Source organism: Chlamydotis macqueenii, chromosome Z (assembly GCF_036417535.1).
Source record: "Chlamydotis macqueenii isolate bChlMac1 chromosome Z, bChlMac1.mat, whole genome shotgun sequence".
Classification (NCBI taxonomy): domain Eukaryota; kingdom Metazoa; phylum Chordata; class Aves; order Otidiformes; family Otididae; genus Chlamydotis; species Chlamydotis macqueenii.
In genome coordinates, this window is record NC_141593.1 from 42021505 (window position 1) to 42037678 (window position 16174).

General features: G+C 40.6%; 1 protein-coding gene across 2 annotated transcripts in view; it reads left to right on the forward strand.

The window, feature by feature from the left end:
* The window catches only part of NTRK2 (neurotrophic receptor tyrosine kinase 2), a 210728-nt gene that overhangs the window by 112440 nt on the left and 82114 nt on the right, over window positions 1–16174 (forward strand). For both annotated transcript variants that reach the window (XM_086769955.1, XM_086769956.1), the window contains one exon: window positions 8869–9057. In XM_086769955.1, coding sequence (XP_086626081.1) covers window positions 8869–9057 — 189 coding nt within the window. The remainder of the gene's footprint in view (window positions 1–8868; window positions 9058–16174) is intronic.

The window sequence follows — 16174 nt, forward strand, 5'->3', positions numbered from 1 at the left end:
ATCTCTGTACTCCCAAGAAATACTCAGGAGGGGTTTAAAGAAGGGAAATACTTTCATTAGCAATGCTATTTAAAAAAAAAAAAAGGCACATAAAAACCAAATACAAGTTTAATATCAGCGAGCCTTTCTCTGCAATCTAGTGTATCTGCCATATCATCTAACCATGTCTAACTAAACAGAATTCAGAAAATTATTCAAGTTCACTACTCCAAATAGCTTTGCTGTTCTCTCAGATACAGACTGACTGCCAGATCAACGTGAGGAAACTTGTTTTGCTTCTGTAGACACAGTGTTTATCTTCTAGATAATAAAGGACCTCATTCCCAGCCCTAGGAATGGGAATGATAACACTTAGATTATTTATGAGATGTGTGGAGGGAAGCAATTGTTAATTAAATAGTTTTTAAATTAAATGAAAGGCAAAAAGGGTTTAATTTAGGGTAAATTATTCTTTTTTGCTTGATGCCAACAAGGCATTCCAGCTGATCTTTTTTCTTATTGCAATGATTTTTCACTGTAATATTTTTGAAGGATTGTAATTTTACCCATGTTTCCGAGATATCCAAACCTGCAGGTGGCTATAATGAATCATCTTGGTGATCTGTATTAAAAAAGATAAATCATTTTTTCTTTCCTTCTTTCACATTTTCTGCTGCCTTGTATCCTTACTTATCTGGCTCACATATTCATATTGATTAATACACTATGTCCCTGCTAGATTTTTGTCTCAGGTCTGTGTTTGATTTGGCTACCAATAATAAAAGGCATATATTCCTCGTTCTTCATGATAGGGCACATCGTCTGAGCTGCAGATCCTGCAAACATGTCCACAAAGCAGTGGTCAGCTGTATAGCCACCATTTATCCTACAGCTGACGGTGGGCTGTAAGTCCCAAACAGCTCTGTGGTTCAACAGCTGGGGCTGGCAGTCTCTCCCAGGTCTTGGTCATGACTTTGACAAAGATCCCACCTGGAGCACTGGGCAAATCAGTGAGCCACACAGAGGTCCTCCTGTTGCCTCCAAATTGGGAATAAATGTAGCACATAGCTCACCGAGGATGAACTGTGAGGATTTATTGGTTATGGTGCTCAAGAGTTTGAAGATACGTAGCAGATTGCAGTTGTTATACGAATGCCTCCCATTCTGTCTGAAAGGAGAAAGAAGTTGGCAACCTTTGTGGCACAGGCTGAGGCTTTGCTGATGGGCATCCCAGGGAAGAACTGGCCCTGGAGTGAGACCAGGGCAGAGGGGAGGTCTGCATCTTTCTCCCTGCACAGAGAGTACTAGCAAATCAGTATGGGTTAGAGACCTCATGCTTTTTCCTAGCGAGTTTTGCAGTGCTGCAAAGGAGATTTAATGTGTGAACTGCCTTGCCAGTCTGTCCCAGACCTAGACACGTGTGTCTTCATCCCTGCGTCCTGTAGGTTGCATGGCTTTTGGGGAGTGCCATGAGTTATGAAGGGGTCCCTAAGGCTGTCTGAGGAAGTCCTCCCTGTTTGGAAACCTCCCTTGCAGAAACTATGACCTCTGGAATGCCCTAGGCTTGTGTGTTAAGGCATGTGTGAACGCATGCATTCAGGGGAATATAGACGAGGTTGTGAGAAGACAGGCAGCTAAAAGGAACTGATTTGGATTCTTTCACAGTCATGCTCCAGAATAAAACTGAAGCAAACAAATATGCAGCTGTGGCTCTTAGATTCAAAGCCACAACAAAAAGGCCCGATGAAGTACTTGAGTAGCTAAAATCTGTGCACAATCGTTTCAGTGGAAATTATCCAGATTGCTTGTTTGTTGCTCTCAAGAGGAGTTTGACATTTGAAATAAGTTTTCCAGCAAGAGGAACATGCAATTTAGGGGAAACACATTTAAGTCAGTGTGACTGACCTTTTGACACCTAGCAGCACTGAAAATTTGGTACTGTAAAGCTGAGTAACATAACCATTATTTCATTAGACTCAAAGGTATGCGTTACTTAAATTATTCTCCATAGGAAAGAAAGTAATCCAGCACTGTAACTTATTTGCTCTGTATGAAAGTGGTACAGTTATAACAACACAATTGCAACAAATGAGGAAAGACAAATCATTGATTTTTGAAATGAAAACAAAGCAAACCACCTTGGATTCTCAGTCACCCAAATGAAATGTCAAAGTGGTGTGGCTTCATCATGATTTTCAAACAAATATCTCCACTTTGTTTTGCAGTGGTTGCAAGTAAACAGACTCCTAAGGGCTGCTTCTTGAGTTTAAACCTTTTTTTTCAGCCACTTACTCCTGCAAGGGACCTCCAAGGAGCACGCTTCTTTTTGTTACTTAGATATTGTTAGAAGTGCATGCTGACAGGGAACAGAGTCATTTGTAGGGAAGCTCTCTAGCTCTTCATTCTGGTTCCCCTGACTTCCTGGGAGCATGCTCTTGGATGGGAACCGAACTTCTTGGGCAGTGTCAGAAGGTTTTTCTCATCTCATATATCAAGAGGCAACTGAGTACAAGCTTAAACAAGCACTGGTGGGTGCAGATCAGTTAAACAGATTAATGATACCTGTCAGAAGATGTGAAATTATTTATCCTCTAAGCACCCAAGCCTGGCAAGTCTCAGTTTTCTGAGTCACAGACTTAATGTCTACAGTGTGGTTTTGGCTCAGTGTGCTGCACCAGGATAGAAGGACATGCACTGTTTGAGCTGTGAAGAGCAGTGTGCTTCAGCAGGATGGACTTGGGTATAATATTGCTTGGAGTAATCTTATTCTTGTGTCTTCTCCACCACAAACAAAAGAGGATTAACCCCATAATAGTTGTTTTGCAACTGAGTGTGACAGTGACTACTGAGATTACTTCACTGAGGCTAAACTAATGTCTCTTCTCTGGGGGGCTGGCAGGGATGGGGATATGAGACAAGAAGGGTCAGTCAGAAGATGGGGACAGGCAAGAAATGCTATTGCTCCACACAGCTGAACTGCTCAGAAAGCATAGGAGCACTTTGCCTTGAACCTTCCCTCATTAAAAGCATCAGCAACTGCAAAGCAAAGACCATAATTTCAATAAGCCCACTCTAGATTTGCAGAAGAATCTGACTTTCCTTTGAACAGCTCCACCAATCAAAGTGAGACTAAACTGGTCTGGTAAGCTTCGGGAGGCTTACTCAGATGGCTTTGATTTTTTTTCCTTGTGTTCTATTTATGCCTTTTAATTCAATTCCCTGTATTCAGCATGTAGCATTTTAAGAGACCAGTAATATAAAATAATGTTTCTATAATTGCATTACTTTCTATTTTACTGGGCTCTCTTATCCAGTCTAATAGAATTGCATAAACATGCTTCGATATCACAGTTGCATACAGTTGTTCAACTTAGGAATGCAAAGGAATATTCAAAGTAAAGCTTACAGCACCTTAGTCAGAAAAAAAAAAAGTGCGCCAAGCTGTGACTGATGAGTTGCCTTCCAGGGGGAGTAAAAGATAAGATAGGATTTCAAGAGTTAAGCTAAAAAGATATCTGTTCTGGTAAGAAAGTTGGATCCTAGCTTGATAACAGGAAAAAATGAATGTCAGCACTTGCTGTAGTATAAAACTTACCTTTTAATCATGCAGAAAAGAGGAACTTAGAATCTACAGCAAATATGGGTGTCTCATGGGAAAAGAAATCTTGTGTAACTGCTTTTTCAGAACAAAGTATTTAACTAGTGAAAAAATACACCCTTCCCAAAAGAAAAAAGAGAGAAGATTCAGTAGGGCCTCCAAATTCAGCAGAGGTGATGCTGACTGATGTGACATGCACTCACTGTCCTACTTTTCACTAGATGGTTTGCTGTTACCATATCCCAGCACAGACCAGTTCCTGTTCCCAGAGGAAGTAAGAAGTGCCAATGTGCAAGGTCAGCTGAGAGATCTTCCTAGCAGTCAACGTCATTTTTCATGGAAGGAGCCATAGTTATTAAGGCATCATAGCGCAAAGTCATTTCTAGAAGCAAACCTCTTGTAAGACTTGACTAAACAGATGCATCCTTGTAACTACACAGCTCCAACCACAAAGCCAAAATTGGCTGGGTTTTTTTGATAATTATTACTCCTGTTGTTTCCCAGTGTGCCTGAGACATAAGTAGTGACTTCAGGGGTAACTGGAGGGAAGTGTGATGCACAGAAATGTGTTGCGAGGAGGATACAGGATATGGTAACCTCTAAGAGATCTTGTTAGAGCTTGGAGAGCAAACACGCGGAGTAGATTGTTTGTATCTTTGACACAAGAGGGAGAAGTAGATGGACACAGTGGTCGTTTGTGACCATCTAAACTAAAGTCTGAGTATATGTGCTTGCAAGACCATTCCAGGTGCAAAGAAAACCCAAATGTTCTTTTTGATTCTGCGTCTGAGAGCCTCTTCATTTTATTTTTTGCCTGAGCCTGCTTAGCTAAGTCATACTGGTATTCACTTTGGGACTCTTTCCGTACTTTGATACACAGGAAGGTCGTACAGATTATTCCAGTGGCAGCCAGTAGTCAGATGTGTTGCCACAGCCAACTGCGTAAGTATTAGGAGAACTCTGAAATAATGCAAAGCAAAACATAGCCCCAACAAATAGCAGTGTAGATAGGTCTTGGTAGTGTGTATGTTGAAACTGCCTTAACTCTGATGGTGATAAGAGCAGCAGGAAAGGCTGCATTTTGTAATCATGAAACTCCTTCTCCTGGTTAGAAATAACAGCACACCTTGAAAAGAGTATGTTTTATTAAATTTTATTTCTAAACCTAAAGAAACTCACATTTGTTGGCACCACCAAGGTCAAGGACAGTGCAGAGATGCACTGTTCACAAGGTATCACAGAAGTAGGTTATGTTTCAGGGACGAGTCCTGGCACTAGTGAAGGTAAATCATGACCTTACCCCAGCAGTGTTTGATTGTCTCTAGTTTTCTGTGGGATCTGAAGTAAGAGAAGTTTCCCATTTCTTCCTGTCTCCACACCATGTGCCAAAGAGCGTTCACAACCTAGAGATATTGGAGGTATTTTGGCTCTATTATAGCTTGTAGGTTTAAAATACGATTAGTTTTCTTACATGGCACCACTTTTTCAGAGAGCTGCCATTTTTTTGTACACAGAGGGATTTTGGGGGGCCTAGGTGATGCAGAATGGACAGGTTTTTAGGTCAACATCAAAGAGAAATTCAGCCCTGCAGTGTATAGTTCTCACGTTTCTTCTCCAAGGCAGACTACCGTGTCTCATCTGACTCTAGCTTCTATCTTCTTAAGACAAGAAATATGGTCTAAAAATGAAATCAAGTGAAGATGCTGGACAGCACGTTTGAAGGTGGAGAAGTCCTCAGGAGTTTTCTTAAAAGCTCAACCTGAGCTCTTTTTTTGGGTCAGCTATTGGCAATAGCTAATGGCTACTGACAACCCATGATTTTCAATCCCATCAATGACGTTTTGTCTAAAATTTTCAGATTTCTGGTATGAAACCAACAGCAGATTTTATAAAAACCAGAATCAGTAGGTGACTGAGGGTAATTATCCTACTAATTCTGCCTTTGACAAGCAGTTCAGTGATCCCATTTCATCTGGATGAAACCACACTTTAAGGTGCTTTAAGAAATTACCCTTCAATTTGAGCTCAGTGCATATTCAGAAAAGGGCAGCTCTGGCTTCTTGTCAGCACAGGTGATGGCCTCATCTTGCATCCCAGAAAATGGTTTTGCATTACTAGAATATCAGTCATAGCCAGCTGCAATGATGGCCTGTAATTGTAATGTGGCTTAGTGCATTCAAAAACTGAAATGTAACTTTATGGTAAGTGCATAGTCTCGCAAATAAGCAAGTATGGAAACAGTTTATGTACCAATTTGCTCACATCGATGAAAAGGTCCCAGCAAAGGGGAAGTTTGAAAGGATGTGAGCTCAGCTGCCTCTGATACACAAAAATTTCCATCTGTTGAGTTCTTATTGTCTTAGTTAGAGAATAAATATACAGGAAATAAAATTTATTTTTAACCCAAACTACTTCCAAAGACCATTGCACAAGCTGCTTTCTTGCTAACGAGTGAGAGGGATCACTAAGTGACACAGCATAAAGTTCTCAGAGTTTAATTTTTCTTAAACTGTTTCATACTGCCAGGAATTGCTTTGGAAATCACCTCATTTTCCAGGTTTTCCTCACCTGCATCAAAGAGTTGTATGTACTTGGAGCCTGCTTCATAGTGCACGGAAGACTAGTTTTTACTAGTTAGCCCAATTGAGTAAATAGATGTATAGACCTGCAGCACTTTGCGGTTTATACTGACTGAAAAAATAATTCACTGTACAAAATTAGGTCTTGGAGTAGTGCAGAAATTATTTGGTGAACAGAAGGTGTTTCTATTAATTATACCACTTTAATGTCTAGAAATGTGTAATGGTCACTTTTCCTTGCCATCGCTGCATGTACAGTGGAAACAAACAGTGACAAAATAGCCTCCTCCTGTGCAGCAGAGTACAGCAGAACTGAAAAGGCCTTGCAGGCATGCCTCTGTTAAATTACAGAGCCAAAGGAATTTGCCCATTTGCTGTAAGAGAAGGTATTTGACCCTCATCCTAAAGCTATATTAGTATAAAAGGACTTTATTTTCCCAAGAAAATGTGTATTTGTCTGCCTGCTTTTTGGAGCCATTAGTTTGACATTCAGAAAGTTTAGAGACGTAAGGATGATGCCTGGAAAAAAAATGGAATGCAGTGTTAAGTGGGTTTGCACTCTAATGCCATTGCACACAACTCTCGTGCACCTGAAAAATATGTTGTGACTTCACGTAAGTATCTTTTGTGCCATCTGAGGGACCCTTTCCCACAGTTTGTTAGGCTCTGCACTTCATTAGAGAAATCTTTACAAAAAAACTCTTAATCCTGGCAGCTTTCCTAGAAGAATCAATCTTTTGAGGATCTGGGTGATCAGTAATGACAAAACCAGCCTTGGTATTAGTATTTCACTTGATAAATTGCAGAAATCTAGGCTTCACTTACATTTGTCAACAGTGGCTTTCCAGTGAAGTGCAAGGTATTTGAAAAATTACCTCTAATGTTTCAGGCTAGGGGGGGAAGTACTTTTTCAAACATTTCCCTCATGCACCATTAAACCAACTGAGGAGAAAGGAAAGCAGGACAGGGGTGGGAGTACACTTGAGTCTCTAAAGGTAGGGTTGAATAGCCACATGCCAAATTATTTAGGTTTTATTCCTGTGAGCCATGCCATGTAATGAAAAAGTCTTTTTGTTAACAATGTAGTGAGCCACAAAGGAGTAAGAGTTTCTTTTCTTTAAAGCTGCCCTTTTTTGGCTGCTGTGTCTGGGACTGTCCTAGTTCTCATCTTGTGCCTTAATTATGTGTGTACTGTGATGGATCCTGCCCATCTTCTCTTACATTCTCAATTATGTGTCTGCAGGACCTGTTGCCAGTCCCCATTCTCTCTCCCTCTGCATCCCCCCCACCTCTCCTGCAGACACAGATGCCATCTATGTGGTGGGTTACTCAGCTCTTTCTTGCCTCTGCACTGTTCCTTCCGTCCAACATAAATTCAGTGTGGGGCTCCAACATATTGCAATGAGGTGACTGACAACTTGGAGTAAAACCAGCTTTTCGTCATCCTCCAGGTCCTCTCTGTTGCCCCCTTCTATCAGGGAACATTTGCACCTTCACTGCTGCCCACAGGCTAAAGCAGGTGTCATCTGAGGACGCCGTTCCAGGATAAGCACTTGCAGAAGGCAAACTTTTCCATCTGTTTCTAGCATCATCTTTTGTTTGTTATAATTAGAAGATGTGATTTCCACCCTAAAACCCCTGGTTAATATGGATGGAGAATGAAATGAAAGGTGTTGTGTGTGATCTCTGCTGGCTCTCCAGTGAGCAGATTAGGCAAAATGTTGCTGCTAAATGGTGCTAAATGGTTTTCTTTGAAAAGTGGATGTAAACTGGAAGATGTAATGTGGAATTTAAATGGCAGAGTTAGATGGTAAGATTTCAGGTTACTTGCACTGATCTCACTGTTGGCTCAAAGGTCTCTGCAGCTCTCAGAAGGGGGATGCTGTGCTGAGCAGAATTTTTAAAATTCATTTACAAGGTTTTATCTCCGTGGCACTTTCATTAAAAATACAAAGCACAGAGTGAAAACAAACCAAAACCTGTCACAGAATTACTGATAGATCTCTTTTTGGAAGGTGGCTAGACTCAAGTATGGGTGGGGGAGCCGGTGGGATGTTCCTCTGGGCTAGATGAGCCCATCTGCAGTGACCCCAGATTTTGCAGAGGGGTAGGATGTGTCTTTCCCACTACTCTTCTCAGCATCTGGTCTGCACCTTCTGTGACTGTTCAAATTTTTCCCGTGGATTTTGGCTCTCAACCGTGTTGTCTTCCAGAAATTACCAGCTTCCCACATCAGGATGAGCCCATCTCCTCTGTGTCTTTTGTCTTGTTACAATGCCACCTCAAAGGGAGGGCAGCCATTTCCCAGACTTGTGGCAATTAGTGCTGTGTGATCCAAGTAGCGCATAAGCTTAAAAAGTTAATGCATGTATTTCATAGCTTATTTCTGAGAACGACAGAGGGAGTTCAACAAATCTGGAGATCTTTCCCAGTGACAGACTATGCTGGACCTTGACGTATTTACTCTAGGGGATCTACTAGTACAAAAATGTGTTTCACATTTGAACCCCTAGTGGAAAAAATCCACTGTTCACTATCTGCACGCAGACATATACAATTCCTGAGGTAAGGTCAACAAGGCACACAGAGAGACAGGTTGACTATGAGGATGGAGGACACACTGGTAAAAAAAAAAAAAAAAAAGAAAAGGAATTGTCTGAGGGTAGGGAACCACGTGCTGAGTTACAAGAAGATCTTTGTTTCTAATTCTAGGTCCTTCTTCAGTTATCAGCAATGACGATGATTCAGCCAGTCCCCTCCACCACATCTCAAATGGCAGTAATACTCCATCTTCTTCTGAGGGGGGTCCTGATGCAGTCATTATTGGGATGACGAAGATTCCTGTCATTGAAAATCCTCAGTATTTTGGAATTACCAACAGTCAGCTCAAGCCAGACACCTGTAAGTACAAACAACTCTATGTGTGTCAGTCATTCATTTTACCTGTGCAAGTGCTGCAGCTCCTTAACAGAGCTAGCAGAACAAAATGCTCTAAATTCCTGGGAGTTGAAGGGTGGGGTGTATACAGTAAAATGTATACCATTTGTTAAAGGTACATGGGATGAACTGCTTTACATCTGTCAAAGCCAAATTCAGCCCTTGTGACGAGTCAATGGATTCCAATCCATATTCCATCAAAGTCACCAGTAGCCTTTCCATTGATTTCAGTGGTTTTTAGCTGGTCATGAGCACTGAAGGTGTTCTTGAGAGAAAACAAATCCTGAGTCAGAAGCAGAAGTCAGTATTGTTACATACATGCTGCTTTTGAATTGATCGGCAATGAACATAATCTAACTTTGAAATCTGAGTATTTTTAAAGGTATAAGAATGAAAAGCGTTAAAATGTCAATTATTTTAATTTTGTTACATGATTCAACCTCTACAGCCAGAAAAGATGTTGAATATTTAAAAGTAGAGCAGAAGGTTGCATGATGGACAATAAATGTCACATACAAATTCTTTCATGTTCAGTTAGGAACAGGTGAAATGCGCAAAAATATGACGAGTTAAACATAATTAGCCATGAACATTTAAAAAAGAGTGTCCCTAACTTCAGCTGCTACTCTTCAGATCTATTAACAGTTTTAGAACTGAACATGTGAAATGTTGATTTTTGAACCAGTTAGCATTGGAGCAGATAACTGAAAAAATACCTAAAGGATGTTGTGATTAATAGTAACTGCACTGCTTACTGTTTTTCATCAGTACATTAAGGGCTTTAAGTGTTTTAGAGAAGGTTTTTCTTGCCTCTTTTTTCCTCTTTTTTTTTTTTGTGTGTGAATGTACATACATTTCTGAAGTGTCATTGGAATTCTGAGCTGTTTCTCTGCAGTCGCTTCAGAGATTCCCAGTATAGCTGGTGAGCATTGAGCTTGCAACTAAGGGATGCTACATCCTGTCTACATCCTACCCTGAATGCTATTGCTTCATAGAACAAACCGTAGTCTAGGAGCTTACTGCTAAGATCAGAAACCTCTGCTTCCAACTTCGCAAAGCCTAAATGCCATAATAGGAATCTTTCTTGACCTGTGTATGAGGGCATGCATGCATATGCGTGTGCACGACTTCTAAGGTTGCAAAGACTGATGCTTGTGAATACTTATCTGCATCTAGATTGTTGCACAACCCACAGAAGGATGTTCCTGCAATGCAACAAAAGATCTTTTTCCGCCTTTTTATTGTACATCACTCATGTTCACTCTTACCATAGCTTTTTTTTGTGTGGCCCTATTTTGTGATTAGAAATGCTCCATTATCTCTTCTACCAGAGGATATTTGAATAATCTGGCCTAGCATATGCAGTAGGATACATAAGGTAATCACTGAATTGCTGATACTTGATCGGCACAAGGAAAATGTTATACAGATGCATTCTGATTAGAATATAAATTCCTATGAAGAACAGAAGCTGCTAGGGAATCAGAAATGGGCAACATGCCCACTAGAGCTCTCTAATGTTATATAAAATGCTGTGCTTTTAAATATGAAGCTACTGTACCTCCGTTTCCAGCTGCATTAGACAACATTATAATTGTTTAAATAAACATCAGTGACTGCAGAGTATTTAACTTTCAGTATTAATGCTGAAACAACATACATGCTGTTCTGGGGAAAAACGCAAAGTGTACCAAAACAAAGAATTCTCTCATATTTAGTATGCTGCACATTAAGTACAGATGCATTAAATCACGACTGACAAGTGCTAAGTAGGTCCTGATCCTAAAAATACCTAAGTCTGTGTTTGGTTTTGTGTGTTACAATGAAACCCACGTGGTGTCAGGTAAATTAATCAGAGTACATGAAGTTCAGTTTGTGCATAAATGCTTGTGGGATGCAGCTCAAGGCTCTGCTGTTGTGCTCTGGAGAGGTTTGTGGGGCTGATGCTCTGCGTTCTGCCACATTGCCATGGTGGTACCAGTCTGTGTTTTTATTGCTTTAGCAAAGAGAATTAGGTAAACTGTGGCAGTGTATAAACCAAGACAGATTTTTCCTACCACATTGAGCATCTGTCCAATAAGGAGCATAATTAAAATTGTCTCAGACAAAAATGGTCCCATAAATAATTTCACATACACTCGCTTTCTATCTCTCTCACTCACTTATTATTACAGAGCTGCACTTACCCTTTCTTAACCTGCCATCCTCCTCCTGATGTGCATATCTGGTATTTATAAACCTTTAAGCTAAGGAGCTCTCATACCTTTTTCCTGCTTACAATAATGCCAGCTCCAGATGTCATCTGGTTTCTCATCTCCAGCAAGATAATTAACATTTATGTTTATTTCCTATCTGGTCTAAGTTCCATTGTCCACTAGCGCTAAACAGGGCAATCACTGCAGTCATGCTGGAAAAGATTCTTTTGCATTTATTATATGTTGGGCTGTGTAAAGAGGTGAGACTTCAAGCTAAGTGAAACTGTACGCAAATCGTATTGCAGTTTTCATGGGAGTTGAAGGAGTATATCTGCTGTGAGTAGCAAGTGGAGTTTCATTTTTGTTATCTACTTAAGCCATATTTTGGCTGGTCTACAGATAACCATTTCTGAATACAGTGTATCAAGCTCCATTGCAAAGTATTAGAAGTGTATGTGTTTAAAACAAAATTAAAAAGTTGATTGCAATCAATTCAGTTTGAAATTCCATCACTGTATAAGTAAATGGGTACTTTTGCTACTGAAAAACTAAATCCTGAAGAGTGATGGCTTCTAAAGAGTCGATCTCAGGCTAAAAGTTAGAGCACGTTCCTCCTTTTAAGAGACAGGTTCAAGGTGGGAAAAGCAAATTGATGAAGACCAGAGACCCATTGACTTGAGGCGTGGGGTTCCAGTCATCACCCAGAATGACTGAATCCCAGGTTTCATCAAAAATGCTCATCAGTACCTTTGATTGACGTGACAGTAGAAAATTAGTCTTCATCTTCCAAATGTGATTGGCTGATACGTCCCATTGCAGCAGCTTATCATCTTAACTACCCATTTTGCTTGCCAGCAAACCCGCTGATGCTTCAGCACTTATCTGTCTGACCCCACGTCTCAGCAATCCTGGCTTTTCCTTTCCCTGCTGTGTACCCTTGGTTGTTGCTGGCTGGTGAGCTCATCTGCCACTCCAATATCTTGAGTATTTCCACCTTGCAAGTTTACAGTCTGTGTTTCACAGACAGGTTTCAGACACACAGCAGACTTCTTGGTTCATTTTTTTTTTGTGTGGATTCAAAAGGTATTTCCTCTTTGGCAGTACTTGGCTACCAGTGACAACTCTGATTTCAGATGCATGAGAGAGAGTTCGCAGCCTGGACATAGTGAAATGCTCTTTGCACTTAAGTAATTATAAACCAGGTTGTGCTGTGTTAGCATCCGCCTGCAAATTCTTACCTGGGGATTACCAACAGTGTTCTGTTGTTGCTACTATTGTGCCATAACTTTGTACTGAAGTGACATCACCAGATGCAGAAACTTTGCATGGATGGGAAGACTTGCAAAGATTTTTGTCTCCTGAAATCAACTGGATGATATAATATCTTGTGGGCATAGATGCTAACTATTGCTTGATGGTTAGTTTCACTAGTCTAATGAGCTGTCACAGCCCATAAGCTGTTTGATATTTTCATTAATACCATGATATTTCAAAAATTAGTATTCTTCTGCACAGAAATTATAGTTGCTAACGTTGACCACTGAGCCTGCCAGACCTGTTGAAACAGGATGGAAGAAACAAAGCCATTTTCCCCATGAACAGCTATGGATTTTATTCATTCATCATTTAGCTTGCAGCCCAGGGCTTGGACTAAATCAGCCCATTACTATTACATTTTCATGACTAATGGTGGAAATGCAGTCAGTAAATAACATTGCTGTGTTGGTAGTTATGTGAAAAGCAAAACCTGAGGAGAGGGCATGCGTAAAACATCAGTTCAAGTGCCCAGGTTGAGACTTTCGGGGCAGAACTTGGGTATGAAGTTGCTTGCAGGCAGTTTGGGGATTTTGGGAATCAAATTGCTCTCTGAATCTCACCCCAGTAACCCTCACCCCTGCCTCACATAGTGACCCTGGTTGTTTGGGTGCAACTGAAAGGAGCTGGAACTTTTTCCTTTTATGGAGAGGTTTGCAAGGTCCAGGTTTCATGCTCCCTAGGGTGGATAAATAACAGCTACACTGACATCACTTTGCACTTCCGAGCTAATCCCTACTTGCAACTCACTTGGTTTCATCCCTGAAGAGATTGTCAGTGATGGAAAATAGTGTACTGGACAGGCTTGTTGATTAGTCAGTGGGTGGTATAGTGGCAAGATGTTTTCAGTTGCTGGCCATACATAAATCCATTGCTTTTCAGATTATGTCATGTGGATGTGGCTTTTATATGGGAAATTTGGGTACATTCATGAGATAGTCTTAATATTCTGTCTGTATTTCTGCAATTTGGCATTGTGTTCCTTCAAGTACAGGGGTGTGAATGTGCAGTTTAGATAATAATTACTGTGCTTCCAGTTGGTCTCTATTAGGGAAAGTATGCAGCTGATTACAAGTTGGTAGAAATAATTTTTGCAAATTAATTTTTGTTTATTTTGCTGATCTAAAAAAAATAGATTTACAGTCTATAGCTCCAGTTCCACAGTAAAATTCCTAATTGCATGTGCAATGCTAATTTTAAAGGCAGAAGTTTTGAGAGCATCCTTCTTCTATCCCATTTTGTTCACTGAACTTCTCAATTTATGCTTAGGGATTTTAATTTACATTTTACAAGTTGTTACAACATTTAATTAAATGTGATCTCAGCTTTTTTTTCTGAATTTCCTTGTTCTTTAACTATAGATTTCTTTTAAAAATATCCATAGCCAGACTTTGGTTGTCTCCCATTAGGAAGGAACATTGCAGAAATGCTCTGCTTCAGTCCACTACCTTCGTGAATGACTTTTAAGAAAGAAAAGAAGTAGGAGAAACTCTTATAGTTTTTTCATGACTCCCACAGTACTGGATTTGTCTCTGTAAAGCAAAGGTCTTGGAGTCTAGTCGTGATGTTGGATTTCATTTTAGAATGAAAAAAAATTCAAAGAAAAGCTTGAGAATGTGAGCCAGACCCCAGAAGGCTGAGAAAACAGGAAAAAAAAAATGTGGATTTGTTTTTCTTCTGTTTATTACATTGTGATTATTTTTAAACTCTGTTTCGTTATTTGGGAGCATTTGAGCGTGGCAGCAGCGTGGTGTAGAGCTCGCCCCTCTACCAGCCTGGGAGGCGGCTGTGGCATGGCTGCCAAAGAAGGCTGGGGGGAGCAGCCAGATACTGGGACTCATTGAGTTGCAGTTCCTCTCCCAGGCCATTTGTGGAAGGGTGCAGCTACTTATAGTTCAATACCCAGTTGTTTTTGTGGCTCTGACCACTCACACCCTGCAAGGAGGACTGGTTTCTCTTAATTTGGGAGTAGGCTGACAGCCTTCTCCTCACCACTTGGAACTCTAGCAGTGGACCATTTGATATGAAAAAAAAAAGTAGTTTCCTGTATTTCCAGAGTGGGTTCAACAGAGGGAAGGGATGTGGTCACTTGGTGTGAGTTTCTCAGGCATCCTTGCCCCAGGATTCCCACAGCAGAGCTTGGCCCCAGCACATGTAATTCCTTGCTGGGTATGTGGGCTCTCACTGCAGAGCAGGGAGATGAGAGTCTGGTGATATGAAAGCTGCAAGCAAAAAGGAAGATTCACCAGGAGAGCGGCTGTGCTGCGGGGATCTGCCAGGCCTCTGACCCAGAACAGCAGATTTGTTCATTTCCGTGTGCCGCTCATCCTGCACACACAGTGTCCTGTAGGAAACAGCAATGTGCAACAAGCAGACTGCCTGTAGCGAACAATCTTCATTCGACTTTATTTCCCACGTAACAAATTATGGCATGTGTCTATTACCCTACACTCTCCTACAGTTTTGAGGAATAGGGGTAATTTTTGACATACATTGCAGGGTAAAAAATAGACTGAGTTGGTCCCTGTGCACAAAAGAAGGATCTCCCAAGAGAAACACTCTGTCGGCATTTCCATCTCTTTTGAAAAGCTTTTATGTCTGAGTGACCACAAAAGAGAGGCTGCTGTAGTGGTTTCTTAGCCAGCTAAGCTCTAAGCCTGGGGATTTTCCACCAACTCCCAAAGTTCACAGAGCTGAAAATTTATAAGCAGCTCATTTCCCTATAAAGGACACCATGACCTCAACAGCCACAATGTAGAGGAGCAAAACTGATCAATCTTAGTGAAATCCTGACTGGGAGGAAAAACTGAACTTGCCAGTCAGTTCGTTAGCAGTCAGGATTCAGAGGTTGAGAGGCTTAACAGGGCACTCACTTCAGGATCTTCAGCTGTTGAAAACCAAAAAGCTTTAGATGCTGAAAACCAAACATTAATGTGGTTGAGATTACAAGGAGGGATATACATACATTTACTGCTTGTCCTGATCCCATTGTGTGCTTTACCCTGGAGATATTTTATTGGCTAGGTAAATTAATAAGAGAGATATTGGCTGAATAAAGATATATGAAGGTGTATTTTGTCATCTTGACTAAATATTTGTGTAGTTTGATTGCATGTTTTAATCTCTGATTGCAGACACCATTTAAAATGTGTGTCTTTGCAATTGTTCATTAAGTCATACATATGTCAGAAATGTCAGTCATATACATCTGTGGTGTATTTCATTAGTTGCATTTAACTTTTGTTAACAGAGCGAGAGATTTGTCTCCTAGACCATAGCATACTGAGTCTCAGATATTTTTCCCCAAAATATGGTCACATATTTCCTTTGCCCACCAAATAAAATGTAATAGGGAATAAATAAATCTGTGAGAAATTAGATTTTTTAACTTCTGCTTCTCATTCTGAGACTCACCAGACCAGCATTTTTTTTTTGTTTTTGAACCAGATGGAAGAAATTCTCCCAAAGGCAGAAGCCTTCAACTTAAAAAGCTGAGTTTCTACCTCCTTAAAAATTCAGAACTGGAAAGAAAGGAATATTTCCCCATTTAGTGTAGAGGTGTGTCATGTCTC